The 27,478-nt window shown below is 34.0% G+C and overlaps 3 protein-coding genes across 4 annotated transcripts in view; all 3 read right to left on the minus strand.

Moving 5' to 3' along the window:
• trbl (tribbles) overlaps positions 1–9,643 on the minus strand; it is a 37,580-nt gene extending 27,937 nt beyond the window's left edge. Inside the window, exons 1-3 of the mRNA XM_066403041.1 lie at positions 9,348–9,643; positions 7,966–8,459; positions 2,076–2,365 (exon numbers count right to left, since the gene is read on the minus strand). Coding sequence (XP_066259138.1) covers positions 2,076–2,365; positions 7,966–8,346 — 671 coding nt within the window. The 5' untranslated portion in view covers positions 8,347–8,459; positions 9,348–9,643. The remainder of the gene's footprint in view (positions 1–2,075; positions 2,366–7,965; positions 8,460–9,347) is intronic.
• A 1,392-nt stretch (positions 9,644–11,035) lies between these two features.
• Positions 11,036–13,390, minus strand: Spag1 (Spag1 axonemal dynein assembly factor). Its single transcript, XM_066403036.1, is given in 4 exon segments — positions 11,036–11,394; positions 11,453–11,735; positions 12,388–12,925; positions 13,007–13,390. Coding segments are annotated over 4 exon segments (1,191 nt in total). The 5' UTR covers positions 13,222–13,390; the 3' UTR covers positions 11,036–11,239.
• A 1,833-nt stretch (positions 13,391–15,223) lies between these two features.
• Positions 15,224–27,478, minus strand: part of LOC136417308 (adenylate cyclase type 6) — a 168,877-nt gene continuing 156,622 nt past the window's right edge. For both annotated transcript variants that reach the window (XM_066402964.1, XM_066402955.1), the window contains 8 exons: positions 27,313–27,429; positions 27,127–27,258; positions 26,492–26,667; positions 24,472–24,605; positions 24,255–24,364; positions 21,872–22,091; positions 20,577–20,833; positions 15,224–20,430 (listed from right to left, as the gene is read on the minus strand). In XM_066402964.1, coding sequence (XP_066259061.1) covers positions 20,212–20,430; positions 20,577–20,833; positions 21,872–22,091; positions 24,255–24,364; positions 24,472–24,605; positions 26,492–26,667; positions 27,127–27,258; positions 27,313–27,429 — 1,365 coding nt within the window. In that variant the 3' untranslated portion in view covers positions 15,224–20,211. The remainder of the gene's footprint in view (positions 20,431–20,576; positions 20,834–21,871; positions 22,092–24,254; positions 24,365–24,471; positions 24,606–26,491; positions 26,668–27,126; positions 27,259–27,312; positions 27,430–27,478) is intronic.

Here is a 27,478-nt window from a genome sequence, read left to right on the forward strand (position 1 = left end):
ACCTATTGCCTCATAGTTTCACCTCTAGAACTTATAAGATGAACATATTATTAGACCTCTTAGTGAACGGTAAACTCCATGGAATGTGCTTAATTACTCCTTGCTGTAAACACATAATATGACGGCTCAAAGTATTACAAAATAATATTGACGCATAAACCCAACAAATTGGTTCACGGTAAGAATACATAGATTGGAAACAAAGGGCAAATTACACCAATTAATGAGCGGTGAATATATAATTGTGTTACATATATCGGAAAGGTCTAGAGGTCAATGTAAAATAATACAAGCTTGCAAATTGCTGATTGATTTAGTTGCTTCGAGAAACACATAACAATATCTCATTGTCTACTACCTTTTAGTAGTTTAGATTTAATTTATGCTGCAATAACTCTCTACGTCTATAGATCACTTGATGAAGAGCTCGATTTTTAATGCTTAATTAATGGTAATTTTTCACAGCATTAACAACTTCATTTGACCTTGCCACTAGCCAATGATAAGCAAATATCCTTAGATTTAGCTGATTATGTCGATGGTCACACTGAAGCACGTGTTCACCATGATCAGACACCACATAAATCTATAATTGGCTCAAATCAATATTTTACCACATAAGTACGAACTACAATGACAACGGTGGGTTGCCAAATCCTATTTGGTAACTTTAAATAACAATTACGGTGTTCCTTTCAGGTGGATTGGCAACCAAGTTGGTAATGTTAAGAGGATTGTGTTGTTGGAAATGTAGAAACGTGGTGTAAGATGTATTTTGTAAAGATCTTAATGAGTCTTATGGATTTTATTGCAAAGGCAGGAAAGCCTCATACGATTTGTTCACAGAGCGTTGGTCAAACAAATTAAAGTACGTTTTATTGGAGCTCGAAGCTATTTATTTACCCTTGCCAATATTGACATACGCAATTACTCAAGATGAAATAGTGCAACGAAATTGAAATGCTGAATTAATAATAAAATGCTGACCTTTCGACCGGTCGCGCAATCGAGAAAATCAATGGGACCTACAAGAAACGAGCCTCGTTGCTCAATCGAGTAATGAGCGAAAAGAAAAGGGGTCCCTGTAACATTGAAAACCGCGCCCTTTTTCGTGCCTTTCAATGGCATTCAAGCTAAATGTATCGTTTACTTGGTGGATAATTGAAAAATTCTTTCAAAATTACCGTAAACTTCAGATTTAGATAACTATAGAGCATAAAATCGTTTTGCAATGAAAATGTGACCGGATCTATTCAATAAATTTGGTCAGGTCCGCTACTAAGGTAGGTGACAGAGATTGGCAGCTTCCGCTCCAAACTTTAAAATTCCTTTTGCACAGCTGGGATTTCGATTTTGTTTTGGCCACTTCCGGTTAAAGTTAAGCTTTAAAGTTCACAGTACCTTCCTGGGCACATAAAAGAGATTGCATGTCAAGAATAAATCGTAACACTGTGCAAAGTTTTCATGTCGATCTTCCTTTTAAGTTAATTCATAAATGCGGACAGGTTCGGTAGATACATAAAAAAGAGAAGGACCGTAATTGAAGAAAATAGTAAATGCCAATTATGATTATTATTTGTTTAGTACTTTTCCAAGTAACGTAAAGAATTTGTAAATAAAAAATTACTTCGGTACTGATTTTTTAAAGTTTTGTGACAACTGAATGTGTTCAATTCTCCAATACGTTATGCACTGTTCATTCCACTGTTAATTCTTACACGTTCATTCATAAAATCAGATATTGGCAAATGTGCTTATAAAAAGTTATTGGTATAGTGAGAAAAATATAGAACTGACTGTACTGAAAAATTGCTGAGTGTGAGTTGTGAAAAATAAGGCAAAAAAACGACTTTTAGATTTGATGTTTAAAATTTTCCATGATAAGCCAATGTGTTTTAGGTAACTTGACCCTTGTTAAAATTTCTTTACAATTCCAGAGAATGGAAAAATAGCGAAAATTAACTTCCACCGCCTCATTATCTTCTGAGTAATTCTTTTGGAATTACTACTTCTTAAGAAATACTTACAACTGAATTTACTCTCATCTCAAAACCCTCAGTATAAAAAATACTTACTGCTCAGGATTCGCAAAAACGAACTTTCTCAGCTTCAAATCTCTCAGTACGATTCCGTTCTGATGACAAAGCTGTACCGTCTCAACGATCTGCTTAAAGAGCCTGCGCGCTTCAGTTTCGCGCAGGCGCTTTCGCTGCCGCACGTACGAATGGAGATCGCCGTGCGAGTTCGGAAATACGAGGTAGAGATAGCGCTGTCCGACGACCACTTCGTGCAGCGATTGGACGAGCGGATGAGAGTCCAACCGATAATGCGCGGAGATTAACGAATGATTATCCCTTGACACAATCTGAAAAAATAAAATAAAAAAAGCTATGTTAGTATTCAAAATTGTTCTAGAACAGTAGATAATTTGGATTTGAGATAATAGATTTTTACCTATAGATAGTAACACTGAAATATTTTTAGACATACGAATCTTCAAAAACTGAAGGAAATATGTCAATTAGTTAAGAGGTTTATTTATTCGAGGCTTACTGACTTGCAATGAATTCATATTTGTTGTGCTATAACGTTTCAGTACAGATCTAAGAAAATTAATTACAACTTCTGATATAGTACGACGATCAAAAAAACTTAATCTTGGTCTGAACGACTTACGGAAAGGTCTCTTAGGGCCAACTTCGCTAAATTATGAATGTGCTGGTAATTTTAACATCGAGTTAGTTTTCGTTGAAACCAAGAACCTGACGAAGTGCCAGCTCATATTTGAATATTTCTATGGTAATTCAATTGTAAATCAAATTTACAGCACATTAATAATTTGGCCTCTTTAGGTCAGATTTTTCAAACTCTTGATAACTTTGGTAGTAAGAATATTTCCGTGTAATTGAGAAATTTACCAATATTCTGGCTTTGATTTTGTTGTTTCTATAACCTGAACCAACGGCAATTTGCTAAGAAATGGTCTATTCGAAATTTCAACTAATCAAAGTTAACTTTATTAGTTTTTACCGAAGCCATTTCATTATTTTTTTAGCTGAGGATCGTCAAGGGCTTGTTATGAAGAGACAGGAAGAGAACAGAAGAAAGGTCATTGTTTATTACTAAGTTTTTTTTCATTGTATCAATAAGTATTTATAATTTAGACCTGTTGATTTTTCATATTCTGACATGCACCACACATCCATACTTGTACTCGTTCAAATACCTATAAAATGACCTCGAGGTCGCTTAAACCCTTTACACAAGACATTTCAACTTTTCTCCATTTAGCAGTTGACAACCTGCAAATCTAGTAGCAAGGCAATATTATTAATATCAGCACTGTCACTGATACCTACATAATAATTAGATACCAATTTTAAAACACTATATGCTGAGCTGGTCATTAGGAAATCGATTCGTATGTTGTATTTTTTGCAACCTGTTTGTGAAAGACTTATTTCGAAACCAAAAAGGATTGGTCTTATAGCTCTCGTTATAATCATTTTGTAATCACTATTGAGCGTACCATTTAAGGTGAATTAATAAATGGCGATTGTTAGCTAAGTTTCGATGCGTACATGATAGGAGATGATGTCATGAATTCTTACTTGGAGCATGTCTAACTTTACCCCTACAAGTCAATAACACATTTTCATTGGCATTTAATCTGAAATAAAACACATACATAATTACATACTGGGTATACCTACCCACCAATTACAATATAACTGTTTAACAAATAATTCTTTTGTATTTAACTCTGCAAAAACGCCATTACCTTGACAATTGCACGTTGTTACATCACACTTAAACGTTGGGCAACTTCGTTTTAATAGAAATAAAATATCAATTTATAATATTTCTATGTCAGGGGCTAAGTAATACCTGCGCTGCGCTGACTACTAATGGTTCGTAATCTTCCCGAGATGAAAAGCACCAAAGCAGCTGGTGGGACTTTTTCGCAACTGAGGAAGTATTCAAGGTGACAATGTGGTGGTTCAGGAATATATGCAGTTGCCCTTCTACGAATTATCGTAGAATGTATGCTGAATAATTGAGAATTATCAAGGTAGAATGATCGTGTCTTTGAATTGATTTTGTAATCTTGCATCGCATTTATACGCCCACAATTATGCCAATAAATCGAAGAAGAACGTAGCGGATTGGATTTACTGTTAACTAATTGCTGTATTGATGACGACTTTCCTTGTTCTGCCAGACTTTTTTAATTTCAAGACTACTTATATCGGATAAAACGCTTGGTGCAACAGATTAACCTTGGTATTTTTAGATCGACCAGAGCGAGTAAATAAATTTGGCCAACCCACAAAAAATATATTTCGCAATCGCTACACATTGAAATTAATCTTAACCTTGGGCCAAGGTTCCAATGTTCAATGTTTCAGCTTCATTATAATGAGTGCTTATGCGAGTCGCACCTAATGAGACTGCAAAATGGGGTGACAGTTTTAGTACTATACTTGGCTGATAAAATAATACGAAAAATTGAGAAACTAAAACAATATATGCTCCATTCTAAGTATATTATATTATTTATTATAAATTTGGCACTAAGGAGGAATCCAAACTATAAGCCAAATACCGATGCAGGACCAGACTATTCCATCAACCCCCCTGCAAAAAATAGTTATACGTATCTATTTCTCAATTATTATTGTTTTTATAATTTATATACCTTGATATTATTAGGGTGGTTCCAGTTGTATTAGCCCTATTGAGACACGTACCTCAGCGCCTACATCTTATCATTTGATCACAAAAAAATAGGGAGAAAACCGAGGGAGAAACTAAGGTGAAATAAGAGAGAAAAGTATAAAACTAGAAACAGGCACAGAGAAGGTTTTATAAAAGATTATTTAAGTATATAGGAGAATAGGGGGAAAATCTCAACTTTCTCTACTCGTTGATCAAGCTAGTCTTAAGTGAGAATTCAGAAACGTCACACAATGTTCGCTCTTGCTAACTGGAAACTAAATTCCCTCTCACTTGTTAAAAGACATTTATGAGCTTCGCTGAATAATACGTTTTTGAATTAGACTTATGATTCAGATTAGGATGCGCCAAGAGATGAGTGAATATTCAGGGATGCTTCCTGAATTCGCATCTAGAATAGAATATTGTCATGTATTTACCTTGCAAAAATAGACTCCCATCGACCAGTTTTTAGTCCATTCTTCTGTCGACTCACTGTCTAACTTGATCTCGAAATTGAGGGTTACATGAAGGGCAACTAAGAACCAATATTAATGGAACAGGTTAGGTAAGGTGTAAGGTGGCAAAAGCGAGGGTAAATGCTAAAATATGAGTTAAAACCTGTGATCACAATAAAAGCTGGAGGGTGGTTAGATTGAGAACCAGACACAAGTATGCAAATTGGATAGGAAACTGGAGACGGCTTTAGGGAGAAAAATCCTATGATAAATAGGGTCAATGCTTATGTCGTGAGAAAAAATTGTAAGTCGTAAAAAATTGTAAATGTAAGTTTATGAAAAGTGCTGGACTGAGCATTTAGCAAGTTAGTGTATTAATTTAGACATCAGAGAGACGGTTTATAGGGCTCATTGAAATTTCAATAATTAAAAATTAAGATAATGCTGAAGTAAGAATCATAAAAAACAAACATTTCATTCCTTTGCCAATATTTGAACAAGTACCTTTTGAGAATATTTTCTATCTATTTCCTACTATCACTACCAAGGGTTGTCCAAAAGTCCCAGTATAAGCATTCTAAATTCGTAATTCCAAAAGAAACCGATTTTAATTAGAACGTCATGTAATTCATCATGTGAAATAACTATTACACACACAAGTCTAGAATCTGAAGGTTTCCAGAAAAAAAAAGAAGAATGGGATTTTTACTATCAAGATTTTGGAAGTATTGAACATTTCACAGAAACTTATTTGTTAGAATGCTCTATAGGAACGAGTGTAAAACGGACTTTTAAGTGAATCCCATAACTTAAATTTAGATTAATCATTGACTGAAATGTATGGTCAGTCAACTTTGACATTTGAGATTTTTCAAAATAAAAAAGAAAATGAAATTTTATCAGACTGTGAAGGTTTTCGTCGACTGGCCAACATATAATTGAAAGTATTTTCCGGGCATAGCGAAATAAAACGTGTTCCGATAGAATTGTTTCATGTTGACGTTTCGCCTACAACTCCAGTAGATATTAGAGATTTGTTGAAAAAAGAATATTCCTGATAAATTCGTTATGAAGGCAATCTAAAAATTCAGAACCCAAGTAAGAACTTTAAGAAACATATATGGACTGCTTTAGGTACATTGAAAGATTCCAGAAGGGAAAAGGGGTTTTTGAACCTGACGGTGTGGAAAGCTCGAAAGATCTTAAAGCAGACGACGACTTGAACTATAAGTGGTTTGAAATTGTAGCTACATAAAGTTTAATTGAATCTCTGGAAGTGTCCATAAGACTTAAGCAAGGACTTACTCACAAAAGCTAAATGATATTCTGAAGAAAGATTTTAATTTTCTAAATTTGGAGATTCAAAGAGCTCAAATCAAATTAAATTGTGAGAATGTTTGGTAATATGGATTTATATGATTCTCACTACACACTAAAATTAGTATCCGTAGTTCTTTGTAGCATCTTTTTCCGAAATTAACTAAAACTTGAGATTGAAAGTTGCTGCTTGGGTTTCCAGAAAAGAGAATTAAATTTTTATATTCAATGTTATATATTGTAGTAACGATATATTAATTGAGTTATCATATATTAATTTGTTGTTGATTTGCATGTTTCTATTTAATAGAATTAAATAAGAATATAAAAAATATTGTTGCACTGTCTGTCTAGCAGTTTTCCAATTAAAATTTTCTACGTGCTTCGACATTAAATTGAATATTTATTCATCACTTAGATATTTCTCCTTAAAGAATATGGAATGCATTATTTACTTAAGTGAAAAAGTTGACCCAATCCTTCAAATTTTCCAAAAGATGATCCAATTTTTTAACCCCAAAGTTTTTGGACCTTAATCCATTGGAATGGAATTCGAGATAGAATCTCAATGTGGTCAATTATGAAATACCGCAAAAATGCCATTGCATCAACTAATCGTTGAACTTAGAGTTCAAACATGTGGATGCGATATCTTCGATGAGCATGTATCACAGTAGCTCAATGAGTAAACGTAGTCATCACCATTTATGAAATATTGTGAAATCGTATGTGAAATATCCAGGGATATATCCCTAATAAAATTAAACAAAAATACTTATAAGGATCTAACAACCAATAGTAACAATAGGAAATGACGTTGGTGCTGACGAAATCGCATGATGTTTTATAGAATGATATATCAGCCAGAAAATTGTGGTGAGCGTGTCACAATAATTGACCTTGGACAGTATTGGAGGATAACGTAAGTATGCAAATTCCTCGGCAAATTCTCAATGGAAAATTGCTGAGAAGGTTAATCGTTTTGGCGATTAACGCAAATCGCATTGAAAAGAATGAAACCCTTGTTGGAGTAAAGAGACCTAAGACATTACACAGTTAATTGCTAATAATTGATAGCTTTAAGATAAAATATGGTATCCACTTATCGGAAGTTTGAACAAATTTAACCCAGAATTTAGGGCAAAACTATCGCAAATCCTCATAAATTTCAAATTATGCTCGCTATCATGTATCACATTAGAAAATTGACAAATCAACTGAGAGAAAACATTCCAGCGACAAATGTCGCTGTCACAATAATTATCTCCATTGGACCATCTGTTCTGAGCGGATCTGTCGAGGAGTGTTTGTCCTGCTCTAAAGCAGGAAAAACGTTTTTCACCTCCAGGACAAAAACTTCTGTATATATTAAGTAAATGCAAGGCTGAAAGTGTAAGAAAACGAGAAAAAACATGATGTAATGTCCATCTGAATGTTACTATCCTAAAAAATAACACCTCCACAAAAATCTTACCTTGCAAACTAACTCCTGTTTATTCTTCACGTCAACACACCTATACAACGAACTCCCAATCACTTGTTCGAACAACTGATATTTGTCAGTGAATAAAGCATTATCCAGGTCATTATCACAGTTTTGCCCAGGTATCACAATTTCATGTTGTTGAGTTCCCTTGCTGATGGCCTTAACTCGTGGATCACAGCTGTTAGCTAGTCGAATTTTGCGTATCACAGCATCGGCTATGGACGAAGACACAATATCCCGACTCGTAACCGGGATACGGTTATCACGAGGGTTATCACTATGCCTCAGTTTGTCAGTATCATGCATCATGGCTGATATCAGGGCTGATACTGCGCCGTTTTGGATAGTAGACATTTTGTTGCCTCGCATGGGTGACAAGATTATTGTCTTGCTTGATTTGGGTCTTGAAGACTTGCTTCAAGAGGTGTGTGTTTGAGGTCGATGTTGTTGCTTGATAAGAAGATTGAAGTGTCAGGAATGATCTGTTAAAAACATTAGATGTAAGTGTAAAAAGTAAGGTGAAATGCGCTTATAAAGAAAACATGATACGATGTAAGAAGGAAATTTGAAAATTTTAAAAAGTGAAATTTGCCAACATATTTTTTACTAAGGAATAACTAACTAACAAATTAATAAGATAAATGCATTTTTTGTGTCCCTTGAATTTCAAATTTAGTCATTATCCGTAGTAGGATATCACTTTCATATGGTATCTAAGGTACATGTCATACTTTATTTACATTTTTATGAAAAAATTTATAAATGCATTTTTTGAATGGACATTAAACATTCGCAAAATATTTGCAAAGTCGCATTTATGAGTACTTTCAATTTTCTTCAAAACAAATAATATATTAAATTAGTTATTTAGATTTCTCGTTTCTTCACGAATTATTTCGTGTGTCGCAATCACGCTATTCTATGCGAAACGTCGAATTCATCCGAGATTCGAGGGCGCAGTCCTGCGACTATATGAGAAATCCTGAATTCGTCCGGGATTCGAGGGGGCAAAGCATTTTCCCCATCATTTTGTAATAGAGTTTGCGTTAAAATTTTTAACTTAGGACGCCAAATTTGAAGGTTCTGTCTAATCGTATGTAACCATGACAACTGGATGATTGTTTACTTGTTATTGAAATAATGACTATTTTTTGATGAAACTAAATAATTTTGGAACAAAACCCACAATATATTAAAAAAAAATTAAAAATTCTCTTTAAAGAAGCCTGAGCGAAAATTTGCCTTGAACAATGGAACACCCAAAAAAACTAAACGAAAAAACCTTGCGTAAAAATTGCGACACGTATATGTTATTGGAAAAGGTCAAAAAGAACCATTATTGTGACATTGCGTATGGTATACACACTCACCTTGAATTTGATTTTGACTGGTCAGGCAGAGAACTGTGGAATTAATCCGAAATATGGCTCGCAGAGGAAGGGCAATTATAACTGGAACCACTAGAACCGAGTGAAAAGCCCGAAAACGTCATTCAAAGTCCCGATTTTTAAGTCTTCAACACGAAACAAACGAATAACAAAGCACAGCCATGAATTCAACGATGAGAACGAGCGAACGTGCACACTCTACCGCCGGCATGGTCCGTCTGAAAAATCGACGAAAATCCAAACGTCGCGTCGTGGCGCCATTACTCGGAATGCTCGGCACTGTTGCCGCCTTGTCAGGTAAGTCGATTAAAAACGTAAAAGAAATGGGCGGGCCTCGTGCGATGTTGTCGCACTTCGAGAATGTTCGGAAATCATAAGTCCTTAACCGATACTAAAACCAAATTTTACTGCTGTCAATCCAGGTTACTCAGGGCAGTGTTAACAGCTCCAATTATATTGCGACTGCTAAATAGGTAAATCCTGACTAATCATATTTTTTGGGCTACGGAAAAAAATCATGCAAACAAAATCGTTATAATCCATTCTAGTCAAAAAAGTGGCGTATGGTTGAAATGTAGCTTCCCGACTCTGCAACTGTTATTAGTTGTTTAATGGACATTTGCAATTTTGCTATTAGCCAATGGTCACGTGCCTTTGTTTACATAATGCGCATCTCGAATCTGAAAGCACTATAGCTACTTTACATCGAGCAAGATACTTCAAGTTCCTCCATTTTGTTCTTTTACAGTTACGGTTACGTTACCTCTTAAAAAATTTGAAATTTTACTTATAGTTTATATGTAAAATTGGCACTATTTTTAGCTGTAGAATACGTGATTAAGGCCCCCTTAACCACATACACCATGTAATATAAAATAGATGTGCAGCAGATCTCTTACTGGCGTATCTGGCCTCCTGGAATAGGTAAGTATTAAACGTTAGTAATATCTAGGAATAGGGCGGGATACCAATATTTAATAACATCATTCGAAGACGGAACCCATCTTAAACATTTTTACTGTAAACCCTATATAATTTCATAGATACAAGTTAAAAACCTAGTAACTTTTCCTGATTCTGATGACTTCTTTGAAAATGTTGCGCTAGGTCAACAAGTAGGCAATTTCTTCCTCGGTGATTGAACTTTGGAGAAAGCAGATAACATGTTTGCCTATACTAAAACCGCACACCATTCTCCGGTGTTCTCTGCAAATCAACTTATTAGCAGTTCTGCACATTGCAAAATTGGAACGGTATGACCATTAGAAATTTACCGGTTTACATATTTTATCTCTACTTCTGATTATATTGCCTTTGTGTACAGCTACTACACAAGGCACTTTAAGTAGCTATACCTATTCCTTTAGGATCAAATCACCGTTGGGAATATTTTCTCTTCCGATTAGCTGAAGTTGTGAAATTTTCTCGAATAATCATTATGCAGTACTTTGATACCATATGCGTGTATAGTTGAACCAGGTAACATAATACAAAGGTACGCTGCATCTGTCTTTCGGGATGCCAGTGCAGCTTGGCCCTTCAGCCACCCACCTTCATCCCTCAACATACCATCAGAAAACAAGTTCGAACCACGCACAAAGAAACTTATACAGGGACAGATGTGTGCCCTATTTTTTATCTGGTTGGGTTTTTGTTGCCGGTGCATGAAAAGGGCAGATTGTCGTTGCAGATGCTGAGGATTAAAGTTCTTTTTCATATATCAATATTTTGACTTATTCATGTTTGCTTGATGCATCAAGTTATCAACTTGTAAATAATATTATTTTGTTAATATATAATTGATTACGTTTATTTTGCAAACTGATTATCGAACATTAAGTCTATGGGAAATTACAGTAAACTCCAAAATACAACTACTGAATTTCAACAATCTTCATCCTTGTGTTTTTCATTAGGTTTCGGCAATACTTTCGTACACGTTCCGCTAGTTCTTGTGCCACATTATTATTGGGATCTTTCTCTATGACCAAATCTACGCAATCCAATGCTTCCTCATATTTCTTTAAACCTGCAATGAAGAAAATTACTTATCCAGTTGACCTAACAGTATCTTTGAGTTTATATACCTTCTAGAGCTTGAGCTTTCCGTAACAAGGCGTTCAAATCTTTATTGTCAATTATCAATACACAATCGCAATCGCCGATAGCCTCCTCAAATTTATTTAATTTTAGAAATGTTAAAGCTCTGTTGCTTAGATTGACAACTGAAGGTTTACATAAAATGCTTTGAGTGAAGCATTTGAGTGCGAACTCGTAGTCTCCGGTCGTGAAAAACTCTCTGCCTTTTTCCAATTCCCTGTTTGAAGTGTATGATGCTTCTACTTCAGTGGAATATTGATTAAAAAATACCTAGAAAGCATTTTTTTAATGGTACCAATCTAAGAATTTATAGTACATAACTAAATAAGTCTATACACAACTTCATTCCTATCTGTGATTTGGTTTCTTAAGTTAAGAGAAAGCAGATAGGGAGAGATGAAGGAGTAACTCCTCCCCAATAAGAATAGGTTCTTTTGGCTTGGATATTCTCTGAAAAGAAGCCTAATAAGGTTTATGAAGGAAAGAAGTGATGTAGGAATTCGTCAAATATAATTTAAAGGAAGCCACGTCCTAATTATGGCCAAAAAGAAAGAAGGATAGTATTTGATGCTTTTTCTTTCGCTTTTAAGAGGATTCGTCTTTTTATAACTAACGTGATTAGTTGCTATTCAAAATTAATATTTGAGGCATTGTCTCAAGAAAGGTTTTACTTATTCTATACAGGGCGTCCCAAAGTCTAATACTTCTCCTTCTTGAATTCAAGGGGAGGAATATAAAGTGTGTTGTATTATAAACTAAGAACTCCTTTAGTTTCGTCCTTTTGCAACTAACTTGATTAAGTACCAGACAAAAAAATTATATGAATTTATCGGGACGCGGGACAAATAGTCTAAATGAAATTCTGAAGAAATTAATGAAAAAGACTGGAAGAATTTGGAACCATAAAGTGGACTTTCCTTACCGATTTTTTTAGTTTCTTCATGTTAGTATTATTTAGATCTCTTAAGGTAGCGTGTAATTGCTTGCTCGTTCCTGCATAAACGAAATTTTCAGCTTCTAGTTTCAGTTTCTCTGCAGCCTTCTGAGCTTCCTTCGCCTCTCGCTTCATCCTCTCCTCGCCCAACTCCTGCTTCAATAATTCTGTATCAGGATCATATTGATCCCAAGCTCGATAATCCGTAGACGAAATTCGTTTTTCGTTTTTGACGAGGTTTAAGTGTTCCGGTTGAGGATCGTATTGACGAATGTTTACCTCACATCTAAGTAGATAATTAATTAAAATAAAATTTAAAAAAAAAATCGTTTATTACCGAATTTTTTCTGCTTTTTTTTGATCTAGCTCCTTACTGTCTCTGGAAACATCTGAAACCCACTTTTGTAGATCGTCGGAAATTTGCTGGATTTCATCTTCTTTCAATTCTTTTTTATTCAGAAATCTAGAAGTTTGCCTCAAAAATCTGCTGTTTGGTTTTAGTCTTCGAAGTTTGTCTTCAGTAGCCCTGAAATGCCAAATAAGTATTAAACAGCCACAAAAACATTAATGTTCCTGTTGTTTGAGACATAGAAAACGGTTTACATACCTAAGCAAATCAGGGTAAAACCCTTCCTGTCCCGAAATTAAAACTTCTATAATCTTTTCTAGCTCATTCGGGTTCTTTGCCCGGGACACATACTTGAAATCGAAATGTTGGATTGGAATTTTATATTTGTTTAATAAAGACTCTCCACCTCCAAAGTTTCTAATCCCGCAGGAGCCGTTTTCGTAACTTTGCGATAAATCATCTAAATTTGACATGCTGAGGAGTGGTTTTAAGGATATCGAGAGAATGGCAAGAAAGGAATGAAAAACGACATTGATTTAATAACAGGATTGATGCTATGGAAACGTACCTACTCGTTTGTTTCTGGCATCACTTGGCATGCGATGGATCTATTGTTATTAAAAAGGTTTAAATTTTTGATATTATGAAACTCGGCTTTATGAAATTATCGTAGTTAAAGATTTCTGAAATTGCGGTCGCATACATCACATATTTGAAGTCATTTCCTTCCATCTTTGCTACGAGTACTACGAAACTCGCTACAACTCTAATTTCTCTCATAGACCAATTAATTTGGACATACCTATTTTTTTCTGATAACTTGTTTTGAATATTTAATGCTGGAGCTCAGCAACCAAAGGTATTTGTAATTCGAATTTAATCTCTAAAAATTTCCATGAATAACATTTTCTCTTAATTGCTTTAAGAGTTAATGTAAACAATAAATAGGCAGCAAATAATTTGCAATGGCGTTACTAATGGTGGTACAGACAAACAAACAAGAGACAAACATATTTGTCAATATTTTATCTTACAATATTTGCGTTAATGTGAATTCTCTTATGTAATAAAAATCAAAAATACTATATTAGAGGGTCTAATTATTATATATTTGCTGTCTAATTGCAGCTCAAACACGATCAAAGTTTTATTACTTTGGTATTTTCTGTATTTACATAGGTAAAAAAATTCATAAATGGCTAGATGCCTGGGTATCAACACTATTTCTGGGTAGTAAATGTATTTTAGCGAATTCATGTAGATACATGATACTGAAGCATGAAGTAGTAAAAGGGCGCCTAAGCGTAAAGTACCTGAATGGAGAAATTGATCAAAGAATAATGAGCGAGATTATGACATAATAAGTTTATCATATAAAAGTTGTGATATTTGCTTTTATTAACGATGGAACAGCTTTGGTTAATTATATGCAAATTATGAAATAATTGTTAATTATAAGAAAAATCTGAGGCAATATCCAATACAGTTGCAAAATTCACTCCAAAAGTGTAGTCTGCACACGCTCCTATACCATTCATTCATCGAAATGGCTAATTAGCATGGCAGATAGAGTTCATCTTTAGGTCTTTTTCATCGTATTTCTCAATACGCACATAGTAACCAAATACTCGTAAAATAACACAATTATTTATAGAAGTGTAACAGAATTTAACACTGCTAATGGTTTACTTTATCACCTACATGAAGGCTGAAGCGGTTGCTACAAAGTCCGAAAAGGAGTTACTCATATTACAAAAAAAAAACTTTCAAATACCAAGTTAGTTCAAGTTAGCAAACATTAATCCGGTAATTAACTAAGAAAATCCTCAATTTTGAGAAGTTTAGGAACCAACCATTCAGAATTGAAGATTTCCTTTCTTAAGTTGCCCCTAAGATTTATTTTGACTCCCATTTACTAACAGACATCCTACTGGTCATTGCTAGTAGGAATCTTTGGAGGAAGGGCGAATAGTTAGGAATAGCGACCAGCACTATGTAGTCTGTCCTTTTTTCTGAGTGATTACTAGACTTCTTCAATAACTGCTTTAAAGTTTTTTAAGTGGTTTGGTTAAATTGAAAGTATTGTTAAGTTCAAATCAAGGAGCTGAGGATTGAATAAAAAATTCCTCAATTATGATTAGTAATTATAGTTTAATCTTCAGATATCGTATATTCGAATTTATTATTAAGAGTTATCTACTCGGCTTGCGTTTCGCCGTAAAGCGTCTTAGGAGTAGAGGAATATTTGGGGGTTGTGATCAATACTATACAGAGAGTGTTTTTTCGTTGCATCATAGTCATTTAATTAATTCTTTATGCAAACAATAAAATTGCATATTATACTTGATAGAATTTCCTGTCTATTACTTCTTGAAGTTTTGGTGAGTGCACATATTCTAATGATAACATCTGGTGATAGCAATATTCTCTCTCTCTCATAGGTTAGGTCAAAATCCCCGAAATTATAAACGAGTAAACCCAAATTATTTGTAACTTTTATTATAAAACTGTCTATAAATAAAAATAAACTGTAAGAACACTGATGGATGATGAAGTATCTATATTTACAAGAGTATTACCAAATGACAAGTGAACAACGGCTCGTACAAACCTTTGCTTCTAAATTTGTCCCTTTACTTTTTTTTATATCTATAATAAAAAAATAACATCAATTTATTTTTGATTATTATAACTATTAGTTAAAGGGAGGAATTCTGGACAGAACTTTTGCCATTAACTTGTGAAAATAAGAAGTATATAAATTTAAACTAAAACTGTACATTTTTTACAATAATTTATAAATAAAATTTCTTAACAAAACATGCATTTCTAGATAAATTAAAACATTACATAATACAAAACAAAGAGAAGAATAACAAAATAAAGTTGTATTATTTACACAAAAATGTATACAGGGTGGTCCTCCGGGAAGTCCCTTGATCGATTGCGGGAAAACTATAATTTCGAAAAATCTGAAAACCGGGGGATATACCTAAGTCGTGGAGGGGCATACGTTAAAAATATTTTCAAGATGGCGACACTTCCGGTTATACTGGAAGTAGATGTGGACTCGCTTATTTTAAATGGAACGTTCTATATTTTATTGCATTTTTAGATTCTATGATGAATTCTAAGCATCTTTTATATGAAACATTTTACGCTTATTCTTAATTGTTCTGGAAATATTTACATTTAAAGATGAAATTTGACAGTTGTAGTCATTTATTCATTTGATGATATTATGAAAAAAGAAAGTCGTATCGTTGCAATTTTTTGAGGTATTGCTAATAAGGCACTATTTTAGCCTTGTATACAGTAAAACTTACGAAATAATATACAGGATGTTCATAAATTATTCTTAAAACTGATAATTAGAAATTATTAAAAACTCATGTTTTTTTTAACAGGAACCCCCATTTTTCTTAACGCCATCGTGTTAAGCTCGAAAAATAACTGTCACTTTGTGTTTTAATGCGTGGACCTAAAATCAATCGTTTCAGTTGTATTAAAAAAAAACTTACTTCATACTCTAATACTTGGATAGATTTCATACCAGAAGCGTTGTAGGTCATGGAAAATCAATGGTTGATGGTAAAGTTTCTATGGAAACATTTATTAACTTTTGACAGTTTTGTTGATTAAATTATTAATCATGGAAAGGCTGAATTTGTCATACGAAAATGATTTAAATCTATTTATTATTTATGGAGAAAGTGATAAAGCAATTTCGCGAAAGTGTAACGCACTTGGGACTTGCTATCCACAAAAACCAAATCTGCATTGTAAAACCGTTCAACGAATAATGGAAAATTTTAAAATTTGCGCGCCTGTTAAGAAGAAAGTGCAAAGAGTTAAACCCGTTATTGACAATGAACATATTAAGATAGCAATTTTGGGATACTTTGCAGCATACCCAACTACACTCACTTTCACATGAAATGCACCACCCAGTAATAATAATAATTAAGTCTTGTAATTTTGGCAAAATAATGCTTCATAATAGAGTATCAAATGATCAGACTTTCAGTAAAAAAGAAAGAATGCTAGTGGTTTTTTTGTCATCGACCTATTGGATTTTTTATTCAATTGTAAATAAATAAAATAATATTTACATGGAAATATCAGTTTATTTTGTTGTTGAACTGTGAACAAGACATCTCAAAATGCCCCCAGTGAGACAGCGTCGAAATTTTTCCCACGTTTCGGATTTTGATAGAGGGCGAATTATCGGCATGAAGGAGGGTGGACTTTCTTTTCGTGAAATTGCCCGAAGAATGAATCGGAACCACATCACGATTGCGAGAATATGGTCTTCGTGGTCTGAAGAAAGGGTTCAGCGACATCGTCCAGCTAGACGTCCTCCCCGTAGCAGCAACGCACATGAAGATCGACTTCTTAGACGTATGGCCATTGGTGATCGATTTCAAACAATAATGTCTGTTGCAGTAGATTGGATTGGAGCTCTAAATCTTCGGTTGTCGATGGCAACAGTTTACAGAAGAATTTCGTCTTTTGGCCTGCATTCATACCGCCCAAATCTACGACTGCCACTAACCGCCCAACACCAAGCTTCCAGATTGGCCTGGTGTCAAGAACGAATTGATTGGAATCATGAGTGGAACAATATCGTCTTCAGTGACGAGTCGCGATTTTGTTTATGAATCAATGATGGTCTTAGAAGAGTCAGGCGATACCGAGGTGAAAGAAGAAATTTGCAATTTTCTGAAAGGCGCCACACAGCTTTAACACCTAGTGTTATGGTCTGGGGTGCGATATGTGTTGGCCGAAGATCTTTTCTTGTGTTCGTTCCAGGCACCCTAAACGCACGTCGCTACATTGACAATGTTCTGAGGCCAGTACCTTTCATGCAAACTTTACCTAATGGTATTTTCCAACAGGATAATGCAAGACCACATAGTGCGAACATTGCTCGAAGATACCTGGAAGAAGCACAATTGGAAATACTGCCTTGGCCTGCACGGTCACCGGACCTATCGCCCATCGAACATCTTTGGGATATGATGAGTCGCCGTCTTCGAAATTTACCGAGGCCTCCAAACAATGTGGATGACCTACGACATCATCTTGAGGTAGCATGGAATGAAATACCCCAGGAAGATATTCATCATTTGTTGCAAAGCATACCGCGAAGAGTACGTGCTTGCATAGCTGTACGAGGCGATGTCACTCATTATTAATTTTTTCATTATCAAATGTTGTATCTTTTAACTAAAAGTCTGATCATTTGATACTCTATTATGAAGCATTATTTTGCCAAAATTACAAGACTTAATTATTATTATTACTGGGTGGTGCATTTCATGTGAAAGTGAGTGTATTTCGACAAGACAAGTAGCTCTAGAATTAGAACTGTCCAAAACCTTTGTTTTGCGAATTTTACGAAAACATGAATTCTACCTTTATGCATATTCAGTTGCACAATATCTGAAAGAAGCCAATTTTTCAAAAAAGAGATTTCTGTGAATTTATTTTAATTATATCACATGAAAACGAGTCATTTTTGGATAACATTATTTGGATGGATGAAGCAAAATTTTCACAAAATTGACTATTTAATTGCTATAATTCCATTATTGGAACGACACCAATGATCATCCTTTTAGAGAAGAACGTTTTTAAGAAAGATGGAAGGTTCAACATTTATTGTGTCATGAGGAATAACGGTGTTGTTGTACTAGATATATATGAAGAAAATTGAAATGGTGATAATTAAATCAAAACTCAAGTTATACTTTATTCATCGACAGTATTTATTTATTTATAGGTGATTGTTATTTGAAAATTTTGCAGAATTTCGAAATAAATTATTTAGACAATCTTTCACTAAACGATCACAGACAAATATTTTATCAGCATGATGGAGCTCCCCCTCATAATAGTCATCTGGTTAACGATTTTCTGCAAAACCTTTTTGCTGACCGTTGGATTGCCACCAATGGACCACATCTTTGGCTACCACGACTGCCTGATCTATTTGTGCTAGGTTTTTTTTTATATGGGATACTATAAAAAAATTGAGTCTATGGCACTGCAGTGACTACCAAAGAAGACTGCAAGTAGCGAGGTAGAAAATCGTTTGCTATATTGAATTTACTTTCAATGAAAAGAGCAACACATGAAGGATTGTTAGGAAGATGCAAAAAATTTCTTGAGGTAGGAGTTCGCTAATTCGAATATTTAAGAAATTAATTTTATGAATAGATGATATTAGTTATTTTAGTTTTAATAAAACGCATTCCTTACTAACTTTAGAGCGTGAAGTAAGTTTTATTTTAATAAAACCGAAATGATTGTTTTTAGGTATAGGCATTAGAACACAAAGTGAAAGTTATTTTTCAAGCTTAACACGATGGTATTAAGAAAAATAGGAGTTCATATTAAAAAAATATGAATTTATTGATTTTTTATTGTTAATTTTAAGAATGATTTATGAACACTGTATATTATTTCGCAAGTTTTACTGCATACGTGGCTAAACTAGTCATGGATAAAACTAATACTTTATTAGCAATGCTTCAAAAAATTGTAGCGATACGACTTTCTCTTTTCATAATATCACCAAACAAATCAATGACTGCAATTGTTAAATTTCATCTTTAAATGTAAATATCTCTAGAGCAGTTAAGAATAAGTCTAAAACGTTTGATATAAAATATGTTTAGAATTCATCGTAGAATCCAAAAATGCAATAAAATATAGAACGTTCTATTTAAAATAAGCTAGTCGATATCTACTTCAAGTATAGCCGGAAGTGTCACCATCTTAAAAATATTTTTAACGTGTGCCCTCAACTTCTTAGGTATATCCACCGATTTTCAGATTTTTCCAAATTGTGGTTTTCCTGCAACCGATCGAGGGACTTCCCGAAGGATCACCATGTATAATACAAAAATAGTAGGTACTGTAATAATACAATTAACTTTGTACTACCATCACAAATCACAACCTTACAGAAACATGGGTCTTCGGGACTTTATTAGGCTACATAAAAATAGTGATATATTGTTAAGCCGTTGTTTCTTGTTACATGAACATGGAGGTATGACATATGAAATTATGTCTGTTACGTTTTAGTTCGTCATAATGTTAACCTTCTTTAACTATCTCTTAGCAGTCTGAAGTTAGCGAAACGACCTTTATTGAACGCTCTGAAATAACTTTGACCATATGGAATGACCTGGGCAGAAAATGTCAATGTGCATCTGGTCATGCCCCAGTATACATACCATGTTTAGTAATTAGTGTCTTTAGATATTCAAAATTAAAAAAAAAAAGTACATTTAGACTATCATACCTCCATATAAGTTTTTAAAAGTTGATTTAATGGATTTGATTGGTTTTTTCCTTTAAAACTATGCACATAATTTAGTTTCTCTTGACACTTAGGTGCTTAGAGAAACCAATCAAACCTGGGAGAAGTTATAATGACCAACAAAAAGCTTTTAAATTCTCTCTGAAATTGTGTCTAACATCGAACTATTGTTAGATTGGGAGACAGCCAAAGGGTTTACAGTTATGTTAGTAGGGGGTTGAGATAGTTGTTTACATTTGCCCTCTAGAAAGTATGTTTCCATGGAACCTTTGCCTTTCACGTCGATGGTACCTCGACATGTAAGCGTGTAGCCTTTTGTGCTTAAAATCTGATATACTTCTTTGGTAACCTGAAAATGACCACAAATAGCCGTAAATTATTACCAATACATTTTACCTCTTGGAAGATAATTTTCACGGAAACCAATTATTTTATCGTTTTTATGGAATCTTTTGATAAAGTGAGGTGGATATTTCGGTTCTTAGGGCACCTTACCTGTATTTTATCAAATATTCCAGTGCTGTCCATTCGTGACGCGACATTTACAGCGTTGCCCCAAATATCATACTGTGGTTTTCTGGCTCCAATCACTCCCGCCACCACTGGTCCCACATTGATTCCGATCCGAATTCGAAAATTGTTGAAAGAATGCTCGTTCACCTCTTGGAGTTGCTCTTTCAACCGAAGGGCATAATCCGCCATTGCTGTCACGTGTCGAAAACCTTGCATATCGCAAGTATTTTGTGTGAGACCTAAAATTCAGTTATAGAATCCGTAAAAGATATCAATTATCATTATTACCCTATTAAGTAGTTAATTTCAGTTCAGACAAATAACGAGAACAAAAAATAAGAGACGCAACAAAAATCATTAATACACTTTAAAATATGCAATATAGATTAAGAAAAATAGCACAATACAGAAATATCTAATATCAGAATAAATAATTCATAAAACGTGAGTCGATAAATCAAATACCGTTCTTTTCACTGGTGGCGGCTTAATTTTGAATCCAGTGTAAGCTAATTATATACGGTATTAAAGCTCTTAGCATAGCATAGCATATTAGCATAACAGATCAACACGTAGTTGAAAGAACTATTTTCACATTTAGCTGCACATTCCTCAGTTCAGGGGAACAAATGAAGTTGTCATTATGCACTTTGCATTAATCTTATTATCATTAAGGAACTAAAAAACCACCACAACTTATGTAGCAGGTTTGTGTGTTATTATCACCTTCACTAGTACAAGAAAATAATTGAGGTCTTTTCCATCAAGCACTTATCATTCTCCATTTGACTCATCAGTATGATTCTGAAGTTTTAAAAAATCTCGGAAGATGTAAATCCACACACTGTCAAAAGTTTTGGACCCTCTGTATAAACAAGGTTTATAGTTTATTTATTTGGTTATATTTTATAATGGACAAAAATTTGTTATTTTGCAAACAAAAAATAATAATAAACATGAAGATAAAGATGTTGTTGGGCATTAGAATTTTTGTTTGCAAATATGGTCAATACGTAGTTGTTTAATAATTAGGGGGTCTAAGACTTTTGACGGTGTGTATATATTTATTAAGGCCATCAAAATTCGTGCAGCAAATTTGGGTTTTCTCTAATTTCTGAGAAAACTTGACATATTCCATCGTGCCCTTTAAATTAATCTCCCTTCTGATTTAAAAATGCTTGATGTAAATCTTACTTTTAATAAAAACCGTATCTGCTTCAAAACTTGCAGCAAGTTTGTGAAAAGTGATTTTTTCTTCTGTTTTAACTAGAACTCACCTGATGCCGCCATATACGTCGCTCCAGTGCTTTTAATTTTCTCAATGTATTTGAATTGATCTTCAGAGAGCATTTCATCGAAATCAGCAATTATTTCGTTGAGCAGTCTTAAACATTCAACGCCTTCGTTGTTTCCCTCCAGTTCCACGTAAAACTCGGAGAAATTTGGAATTGAAGCAAACATGATGCAAACGAAATCGCATTGCTCATGATAGAGTTCCTAAAATGGTTCATTTTAGCTGGACTAATTATGAGAGAAAGATTCGAAATCTTAATAAATGTTTGCATTGGTAAATTGAAAATAAATAAACAAAAGATATTTTTTCTACGAGAAATAATTTAAGTTTGGAATTTTTAGGATTTACACATACATAAATAGGTACAATAAATATGAAGTAAATCATTTCACTGGTTATAATTAATAATGACAGATCGATAGAGAATGAACATTAAGCATAAAATTAAATTTGGTTCTGAAATATAAGTCAAAGTCAACATGTAGAATAACTTGATAAAGAACTTATCCATTCAGTGGAACGATTGCAAGGCGGATTTGCTTACCAATTTTTTCAAGATTTTATTTCTTAATCTTCGTTGCAGCTAATTCTGTGTAAACGCTAAAAGAAACTTCTAATCTAAAACTGCTGTTACACATGAAATTCTAACATTTGTTTCCTTATATGAAACCTGACAAAAAGGGCTAATTGTTCAGTGTAAAATTGAAATCTGGGATTATTACACCTTTTTGGAGGCTCTAAGCTCTTTCTCTCTCATAATGGGTTTATTACATTTATTCATTGGAAGAATACGAAAGCTCAGCTTATAAAAAGCTATTTTATTGCTTTCATCAGGGGAAACGATAGAACAATAAGACGCCTCGTACAGATAATTTAGCGATTATACCAGACAAAAAGTGTAAATTATAGACGCATTTGTGACAGGCGTAATACAATAAAACATGTATCGAAATGCCTAAAGCGGTGTTTTGAACGAAAAAAGGGAGAAGTGAAATTAGTTTTAATAAAACATTATTTTATAGGCCTCTGGGTATTCTTTTTTCATCTCATTTCGTATCGTCTATGCAGATTTCAGATCCCACGTTACGAGATTTTAAATTAGGGAAAAAAATGTATACCTACCAATCAATTTTTTTAATTTCTGGGCATTAGTGTTTGAATGGGCAATCATACTACATTTGGACGGGGATAAAGGAATTATGTTAGAACTACTGCTGGAGGCACTGAACAGTACAAACATTTTAATTTTGGCGCATTTAGTACCAAAACAGAACCATGAGATTATTGTAATCAAAAATTTAAGATATTATAATTGGGTATGCATAGATTAATGACAGAAAAAAGATGACTTAAGGTGAGACCACATGTTTTTAAGATTTTGATAAGATATTTTAAACCGCTGAAAGTAACCGAAAGGGATAATGTGTATTAAATCTTTTCTTCGTCAAAAACTCATCAAATACTCAAAAACATATTTGCAGAACAAATTAACTTTGCCGGTTGTTTCAGACACCAAATGGAAACTTATGAGAGAATAAATAAATACATTACGGTATTTAGCAGGAAATTATGATTTTACCAGTATAGTTTAAATGAACGCTTGCGTGATCAAATGACTTTTAGATTCAATAATCACGAATGGGAGGAACAAAATATCCAAAAATATTCGACAAACTCAAACATTCTTGAAGACTTTAACGATTCAGCGTGTCTTTTGGACAATAGAGCGGAAGTAAATAATCCGGGGGTGGACAGTAATGGTGTATATTGCGTAGGTGAAAAGAACGATGGTGATTAGCATCACGAACAAAAGGAGAAAGTGCGTGACGAGCCCCAACACCAACTGCTTGTATAGCGAAAATATCAAAGACAGAAAAAAAACGCACAGCCTTGAAATATAAGTGTAGTGATTGCGGCCGAAGTAAAACATTAGATGGCTCCTTTCTGAGAAAATCTTACTCAAAAAAGCCAAACCATCTCTCTTTAACATAGTTACAGGTCTCATATTTCCGATTATTGAGTTCAATTAGTTGATTGGCAACTCATATTTTATTGCGACCAACAAATTAATTATCCCAACTCTTGAGCATGTAAAAGCATTGTTAATGTACTTTGCTTTATTATCGCTTTTAACGAATTTATTAATTTAAATTCAATGTAATGACAACACTATTTTAGAATTTAGTTGAGTTGATAGTTGAATAATTTTAGTAATTAATGGAAAATTGCGTTTAGGAGCATAAAATTTGAATATATGCAAAAACCCATCCATATGTAATACGAGTAAACTGAAATTTATCATGGAAAAATCTTCTGGGGACATTAATTACTGCTGGATGGAAAGGAAATCATAACAAATTACTTACATCATTATTTTTGTCCGTATTCAGGAAATGTTCAGCCACATGGACTGGTAAAATATTGGCTAATAATTTTCGGTTGTATGCCTCCAGGTGTTCCATATCTTCTTTCTCCTCTGTAACGAGTTGTAGTATATCAACGTAAAAGGTTATATTAAATGCCTTTTACTGAGGCATGGTGGTTATGATAATTTTTACAAAAATGTTTACAATTTGCTATTACCTGTTGCTTGCAACTTCCAAACGAAATCCAACCTGTAAGTCGCCTCTGTCTGTTGCCCATGGAGAATTAGGGCTATAACAAATCCAGCCAGAATTACAATGTTCATGTAGTGTTGAGTGAGCGTGTCATCCGCACTGAAATATTAAAATAAGTTTTAATGGAGTTTAATTTATAAATTGTTTTCAATAAAATTGATTAGCAATCAATTATGTCATAATATTGAGTATTAAAATTTAATGAAACTTTAAATAATGTTTAGTATGTAATATTTCTGAATATCTTATTAACTGCTGGGTACATTAAATTTTTCCGTTATAGAGGCCAAAGAAGATTTAAAGTAACATTCTAGTTCTTTTCTTTTTCCAAAAAAATTTAAAGAGTCTGGCTGGAGATTGAATGGTGATCAAGAATATTGCTGAGTTTTCTTAGGCACCACTAGCTATAATGTCAAGTCGTAGTAATATACTTATAAAGAGACGGATTTATTATTTATTTGGACTAGAGCTTACTGAAACTGGAAATCTAAATTTTGCTTCTATAATGGTCAAACATTGCAGATAAATGGATCTAATCTTAAATCCCAGGATGCCATCGATAATGGATATACCTTTAGGACGATGGCAAAAAAAGGGGAGAAAAGGACACCCTACCCCATCTTATTTTGGCAATGATTTAAGAATACATTCATTTTACATGCCCTATTTCCCTTAAAAGTGTTACTAGATTTCAAGATTTCAGCCTAAAATCGAGTTTGATGCCGACGTAAAATATTTATTTCAAGTTGAGTGTTTCACGAAAACAGGTAATAAAATAAAGTGCGAGTTTGAAGCCTGCTTAAAAGCATTAGTAATAGAAATATATCATATAAAACAATTGGTTATATTTAGCTCTGAAGCGTAAGAGGGGACACACAATCTGACATTGAAGGTATGGCTTGGTGTTTTACTTATTGGCTTCATCAGTCATCTGTGGGTACAGGTGCAGATACAACATGTTGCGCATTTCAAAAGACATACGTACAAATGGATACGGCCTGAATACGAAGGAAGGAAAAAAAGAGAGGATCACAAGCAGGCATCGTTTTAGCCTATTCTGGACGCTACTAAAGTTTCCTCAATTTCTAGAATAAGTTCAAGGCATTCACGGCAGCTTCGTCACGGATACTTACTGGAATGCAACCAGCCAGAAATGTTCAACAATAGAAAAAATTGTGCGAATGAACATGAAACAGTAAAAGTTACTGGTAAGTCCGCAAAAGCACTAGAGCGTTCCGGTGGAAATGGAGACAGAATGTTCGGCAACTCTGCGACAGCTGTTTCCATTTATTAGGTCCATCAGGCATGTAATTAAAAGATATATTACAGCCTTGCTGATAGCCTTCGTCGAGACAATCAATTTGAACAAGCAATTGCTGAAAGGATTTCCGAGATAGACACGCACAAATTAATACTTGCCCGACCTTTTCCCAACAGTATTGTTTCATTTGTAGATTAATTTCCGCATCGTATTATAAACCATCTGGACACTAACTACTAGTTCAATATTGATTTCAAATCAGCCATCCAGTGGAATAAATCCGATATATCATCCCGGAACTGCATATAACACAATACTTGATTAGGCATTCCTCGAGCGGAACTAACCGTCAGATCGTCTGCCAATGGCTCAATCCTCGAATGGCAAATACAAAAAGAAAACAATCTTTGCTTTAGTTAACCCTTTCTGTCCTGGGAATAGCGAAGGGAAATATAATTTAGTTGCGTCACGTACACTTCCTATATCAAACACAAGACAGGAATATATTGTTTGAGTTAGAAACAAAGGAACCGAGACATTTGAAAACTTCTGGGTAGCTCAGAAATGCGGCGTGAAATATCATAAAACACAATGAAGGATTTAAAATGTGACATTGTACTTGCTAATTTATCATGTCTTCGTGATACAGTAGCAATAACAAATTTCGGGAAAGTTTTAGTATAAGTGCCCTATTTCGGTAAACTTCTAAATAATTATAACTTACTTGTATTTGTATGTACAGGACGTCTTATAAATTAGATCCACTTCTTTTGTATACTGCATATAGACAGCCAAAAACCCAGCCATTGCACCCAGCAAAATGATTGTCTTCACAAGGGAAATCATTATCTGGTAGACTGCGCATGCTATCATTGAAATTAGGACTAAGAGGAGAAGATTCTGAAATATGCAGTAAGCGTACAAATTAGAATTAAAATTAAAACAAAAACTATATATGTCCTTAAAATTAATACTCCGGAGAGAGTCACCCTTGATAAGCGGCACTGAAGATCATAAAAAGATTCGTTTATAGGAGTATAAAACTGCAAAATATATTCCCAAATGCGGGTTCTTCATTTAAATGTAAAATACGCCGCTGATTGGGAAAGGGACTAAAAAGTGGGAAAATTAATTCAAGCATTCCTGGAAGAAAAAAAGTCAATTGCGGAGAACATTTTTGCTTTGAGATAACTTTCGCTTTGAAAGGCAAACAAGGGTTGATGCTAAATTATTTAACGGGGAAACCGAAAGGAAAAACACTGAAATTTAACGGCGTTTCCACGATTTAGCCAAGTAATGATAGCTATCATTATCTGAATAATACCGGAAATTAGTTTTAGTTAAATGACAAATACTTACGTCAACCAGAGTATAAGGTTTGCAGTCTTTATTGTAGTCCTCAGTCAAAATTCCTGGATCCCCTAAAAAGTTTGTACAGTTTTTTTCAAATAAGGTTGTGTTCAGACACTGGATATCATCTGGCAAAACTAGCTGAAAAGTAATAACATTACTGTCTGGAATCTTAGCTTTAGGGAGCTGGCTTACGCTTCGTAACATTACAAGGAAGTAAATGCAGACGCACATGAAAACGCAAAAAATTTGAGCGATGTTTCGGTTTTTGTGGATTTGTCTGGAGACTGCGAAAACTTTCTTCTGGAAATGCTAAAAAAGAATATTTGATATTTTACAATTTTAATAAACTTTAAAATTA

Source organism: Euwallacea similis, chromosome 2, assembly GCF_039881205.1.
Source record: "Euwallacea similis isolate ESF13 chromosome 2, ESF131.1, whole genome shotgun sequence".
Taxonomy (NCBI): domain Eukaryota; kingdom Metazoa; phylum Arthropoda; class Insecta; order Coleoptera; family Curculionidae; genus Euwallacea; species Euwallacea similis.